This window comes from Lingula anatina, chromosome 9 (assembly GCF_051362555.1).
Source record: "Lingula anatina isolate TDL-2025a chromosome 9, LinAna3.0, whole genome shotgun sequence".
In the NCBI taxonomy this organism is placed as follows: Eukaryota; Metazoa; Brachiopoda; class Lingulata; order Lingulida; family Lingulidae; genus Lingula; species Lingula anatina.
The window spans coordinates 310,366-315,934 of NC_141775.1; the positions used below are offsets into that span (position 1 = coordinate 310,366).

General features: G+C 35.0%; 1 protein-coding gene across 2 annotated transcripts; it reads left to right on the plus strand.

Moving 5' to 3' along the window:
* On the plus strand, positions 1 to 4,876 carry LOC106171548 (mitochondrial inner membrane subdomain organizer 1). Of its 2 annotated transcripts, XM_013551946.2 has the most exons (7): positions 1 to 139; positions 473 to 654; positions 1,045 to 1,104; positions 1,511 to 1,667; positions 2,481 to 2,504; positions 3,224 to 3,393; positions 4,234 to 4,876. In XM_013551946.2, exons 1-7 carry the CDS (start codon positions 40 to 42, stop codon positions 4,465 to 4,467), a joined length of 927 nt encoding a protein of 308 aa, XP_013407400.2. In that variant the 5' UTR covers positions 1 to 39; the 3' UTR covers positions 4,468 to 4,876. The 2 variants fall into 2 exon arrangements, with proteins under 2 accessions (XP_013407400.2, XP_013407401.2); XM_013551947.2 differs by lacking the exon at positions 2,481 to 2,504.
* Positions 4,877 to 5,569: the final 693 nt, after the last annotated feature.

The following is a 5,569-nucleotide window of genomic DNA, read 5'->3' on the forward strand; positions in this document are numbered from 1 at the left end:
CCTCGATAAGGTAATCTAAATGACCGACCAGAGAACGACATGCTCACGACACTTAACCGCTTTACGGTAAGCGGTAAAACGTGCAGTCTGTCAAGGTCAAGGTTGCATGTGCAAATTATATCATACAACAACAACTCAGGTACGTTTTCTCTGCAAAATTATCATAGTTGACTGTTTAAATGTGATTGACATTTTCTACTAAATGGTTATTTGTCAGAAATTATGTTTATTCCTTTAAAAAATGTGTGCCTAGCGTTAATGTTACGCTAGACTAACAAGTTACCGGTACATGCGGCCTGTTACATGTGCCTCTCTCTCTCTCTCATATTTTCTGTGCTGTGTATTGTGTTGTGTTGTGCATGGTCAGTTAATTAATGCCGTAACTTGATGAAGATGTTCCCATATGAGTCCATTACAATGTCCAGTTTCTAACTTCTTTTTACATGATAGTTATCATTCATTTTCCCATTAGGCAACTGCACAGTCATGTTTGCCCGACTGCTGAGTGCAGCACCGGTACAGCCCCGGCCTACAGCGCATATCACCCAATACTCTCGGACAGATGATGATGACGATGATGAAGAGGAAGAAATCCCAACCAACTTTATCAGGACCTGTGCCATCTATGTTGATGATCACATGAATGTATTCAGGGTACAGAAATAAAATAAAATAGAAAAAACAAGCTGTTTATTCCATTATGTTGTACAATAAATATAACGGTAGACCTTTATTTAGCTTAAGCTCAAATCAAGTACTAGTATGAATGTTGGGGTTATATTTGTTGCTTCAAAGGAATCTTTTATTGTGCCTTTCACAAAACACATGTACAGGTGATACTAACTCAAACGTTTTGCCATTCTCTCTCAGTCATAATTGTCAGTGTATGCTCATACCACTGCTACAGTACACCAGAGTTTTTAAAGCTAGTGTATTTAATTTTCTGTTACTTGGTATTGAAAAACTACAACTGGATAAATAATTATGTACATTTATAATATATGTGGTATGTAGGAATGATCTTTATTCTATTTTAACTTGCAGTTGGTTCCATATGTTGTGGGTGCAGTGGCCCTGGGGACTATAGCCAAAAGTATAGCTCTGGTATGATGATTTGTTACAACAGGAGTAGTATAATTACAAACTAACTTGTAACAGCCCAGAAACTAGAATGTAACCAAAAGTATAGATTTGGTTTGGTGACTTGTTACATCTTTAACAGGAGTAGTAAAATTACAAAGTAATTTGCAATTGACCAGAAACTAGAATATACTAGCCAAGGGTATATCCCTGGTATGGTGACTTGTTACATTTTTAACAGGACTAGTATAATTACAAAGTAACTTGTAACTTTCCAGAAACTAGAATATTTTTTGGTATTTACTGTAGAAAATTATTTTTTTACTCATCCATTTGTATTTATACACTGATTGATGTTTCTTGTTATTTCTCAGTGCTTCAAAAAATGTGTTCACAGTTACCAAAATTTAAAATATGTTTTTCTCTTTAGTTTCGCCAGTTTCGTCATGTGTCAGAAATACCAAAAAGATTCATCGATAACCACGTCCAGCTAGCAGGTCAGATCCGACATTGCCATAACAATGGGACGTTAGACGTGGAACACATTCCCATCGGAAATTTGATTGAAGCCTTACGACTGACATCAAGTAAGGCCCTTTTCATATCAAGCTGTACCTTTTTCTGTATCAGGCCAGCTTGAATGAGAATTTGACAACTTCTAAGTTTATTAAAATCACCAGGCTAATGCATAAGAGAGTTGCCTACAAGCAGAATCCCCACCTTTGGCATGGCTTATAAAGGGCACTGTAAGCTTTTCTTATCATCCCGATACCAAAAATGAGGTTTTTCCTGCATTTGTTTATTCAGAAAAGTATCTGTCTTTGTGATGAATTAAAACAATAAAAATCTCCTCGAAAATACAAAACATCAGCATTTATATTTCTCTAGCAATCGTTCAATGACCACTGAAGATTTATCTGTTATCCAAAACATTGTAAATAAGCTTAAGACAGTGAATAAGGAGTTTTTGACAAAGACTAACAATATCCTTAACCAGATTAATTTTGTTTGGTATGTTGGTGTTATGTTAGTAAGTAAACAACCATAGTCTGGGGTGGCGCTAACACTCGCCAATTTAGCCAAATGCTAAAACTGACTTAAATTGGATAAAGAAAAGGGCTTGATTTGACATGTTTTAGCCAAATTATAAACATTTTGATAACAAATTGACAAAAATGTGGTGATTTGGCTAAGCGAAAAAAAATTGCTAGCACTACCCCAGACAGTGTAATTACATATGTAGAACAGGCATGACACACTTGGTGTGTGAAGAGTCCAAGTTTTGAAACTTTGGCTTGTACAAGTTTCTGTTACATGTCATTTGGAGAAAAGTTGCCAGAATGGAAACTTTTATATTATTTCCAGTTATTTTTAAGAAGACATGTTATTGTTATTTGTAGGATTTGGTGTTTTGAAGAAATCTGGTAGGTCTAGGAATCATTTGTATTTCTATGTTTTAGTTTGATTTGTGTTAAACAGTCTGACCCACAAAAATGAAATCTGTAAATATATTATAGCAGTGGCTGACAACATATTTTCTAAGTCGTCACCCTTCCAGAATTAACTAAAAGATAAATCCTCCTTTGAAAAGAAAGTGTACTCCAAGCCACATACCTCCCCCCCCCCCAAAAAAAAAAAAAAAAAAAAAAAATCGAAGATTGACAAGACTTTAACACCTTTTTAATATTAGCCTGGTGAGGGGAAAGACTGATCCAAATGAAAACCTTGCTTTTGTGGGAAACCATGTTGAAAATTTGACTTGCCCAATGAAGTCCTTCTTATGACCAGGGAAAGCCATATTGTCAGCCTATGTAAAGATACTACCAGTATTATAGTGTTGAAGCAAAATCTAGTTATTTTCAATAGAAGTCATTAACTCATTCTTCCAGTTTCTTGTGAAATTAATTGTTCAGTTACAGATATTTTTTTTTTTACATTTTTGTAGTTTGGAACTGATAGTTGGGTAATCTTTTTTTTTTTGTATTTTATTTATTATCTTTTTTTTGTAATTAATGTTTCCTTTCAGATTTTGCAATTTAAAAATATTAAAATAGGTTATTTGCAATGTTTTAATTACAACAACATCTGCTCTAGTTTGAATTGAATGAGCTTATTTTTATTAATTCTTACTGTTTTCTTTCAGACCCAGGTTTTCTGAAAGTGAGGCTAGCAGGTATCAAGCTGGAGGAGGTTGTGGGCGTGCCATGGATCCAGGCGGAGTGTGACAGACGTTATATATGGTTTCGTATGTTGAGGGTGAACCCTGAGAATCCTGACACGGTGGACTGCATTATACAGACTAGGAACCCATGGGTGAGCTGTACAAAATGACTAGGTCATAGTAATGCATTGTGATAGTTGAGCACATGCTGTCACACCTAACACATTTACACCCATGGGTAAGGTGAACAAAGTGACTAGGTCATAGTAATGCATTGTGAGCACACGCTGTCACACCTAACACATTCAAGCTAAGCATGATCGGAGTTTTTGCATGTCAGCAATATTCAGCTGCATCTTTCCTGGATTTTCTTGGTCCTGTTGAGAAAAATTGTTGAAAGTCAGACAATGTTTATGAATCCTTTATGTAGCAAAATAAATAAATTAAATAGGTGAAATAAAAGTAAAGAAGTGAACAATTAAAGCGCTATATGTTGTAATTTTCGTGGAAATGGTAGCAATTTTTCCAACTTCACCAAGTTATGCCTTATCCACACCTCTGGAAGGATAACATATTATGGACTTGCTTTGGAGTTCCAAATTTTTCATTTTTTAACACCAAGAGTGAAATTGTCAGTTTTTATTTTCACATTGAGAGTAATTTAAAAACCAGAAGCTTCAACAGGATGATGGTTTGTAACTCAATTTGAACAGTTGCGGATAATGTTCATCTTCATTTGGTGATAAAGAGAAAAGAGGATTGATATTTCTTAGATTTTGTCATTTAACTTTATTATTATTATTATTATTCAAACCAAATTGATAATCGTCTTTTTTACGTCCAAAGGGTAATGTGTATTTTTTGTACAACTTATAAATGAAAGTTTTAAACATACCAACGCAAAAAAGAAAAAAAAATTAAAGAGACATTTAATCAAAAGCAAATCACAAATTTTGACATGAAAATGACCTTTTTCTTCTCTCTCCTTCCAGTTTGCTTTCAAGAAGGACTGTTTCAATGCAGAATTAGTGCGGGAAGGCTTAGCTACAGTCACACCAATGGAAGAATTCAAAGATTGTAAAGACAGAGAGTACCTCAAGTTTATGAAACAGTTGAGAAAGGCAGAACAGCCAAAACAGAACATTTTTGTGAGAGTACTAAGATCACCGCTAACACTTTGGGAGTATTTAAAAAACAGAAGACAAACTAGGGAAAGTGAGGTTTGATGAGATGAGATGATGAGATTTTGTTGTTATTATGCTAGTACATGTACTGCCATGGCTGTTGATAAACTTAAAAAAACACAAGCAAATGCAGCAGTTTAATTTTAACAAGGATTTATGATGGGTGGAAAAGGACGAAATTATCCCAGCAAACACAGAGCATTTAAGAACGTTTTTAAGAACGTAATGTTATGGTAACGTTTTATTAATTTTCTGTGGTTGCTGAGATTAGCTCCGCATCTTCAAGGTTTCAGATTTAACATAGCAAATCAACAGTTTAGTTGTGACGGTTTTATTCAGTACCGTGTAAGGTCAGCAGGTCATGTCTTGATGACACTCGGCTGTTTTCACAATCGTGTATGAGTGTGGATTTAACAATGGCGGTTGTGGTACAATAAAGGAGTAGATTGGATCGATATGGTTAGATGTCGTATCTGCACCATATCTGTTGTGTCTCTCTCTAGCTTGACATAGAAATAACTCAAGTTTGACCCATTTTTTCAATTGTAAATTGAATGGGTCTCTACACACCGTATATCAGTGGAGAGAATGTTTTCAAACGTCCAGTAGAATTGGAATGAAAACTATGGATAACTCTGATACTGAAGTTATAGGTAGTTTTCACACTATGTAATACTAAGTATTTTTAAAAAATTAAAATATGCATTTGATGTTGAATCCATACGCTGTGTGAATGACCAGCTTTCAATGCTGCTGGTAAATAAATGTGTTAATATTGGCTTTTTTTGAACAAGCTGCGTAACTCTTAGTCTTATTTTCAACAGAGAAAAAAACAGCAATGCACTAAGAAAACTCTCCATGTCCTTATCCGCCCCCTGCGATGTCCAGTTAATTAGTTGAAAACATTACTTAAATCCAGTGACCACCCAGAGATTGAGGACACGTGTAGGGTAAAACCCACCCGGATTTGTTCAATAGATAGAAAAGATCCATCTTTGCCTTACTGTCGCAGCGTAACTTTGATCTCGACCGAGTAACAGAAACCTAGAATGATTGACCAGATCTCCTTTAAAGATCAAAGCCATAGTTTTGCCCTTAAATGAAAAATAAAAAAGATGAAAAATCAGAGATAACGCCATGGGTA

What these genes read in the sequence shown, in the direction of transcription:
- LOC106171548 (XM_013551946.2), top strand. Translation starts at nt 40, where the DNA reads ATGCTCACGACACTTAACCGCTTTACGGTAAGCGGTAAAACGTGCAGT. An exon ending in TAGCCAAAAGTATAGCTCTG is followed by an intron (nt 1,105 to 1,510) that starts GTATGATGATTT and finishes TTTTCTCTTTAG; the next exon opens with TTTCGCCAGTTTCGTCATGT. An exon ending in TGGTGTTTTGAAGAAATCTG is followed by an intron (nt 2,505 to 3,223) that starts GTAGGTCTAGGA and finishes GTTTTCTTTCAG; the next exon opens with ACCCAGGTTTTCTGAAAGTG.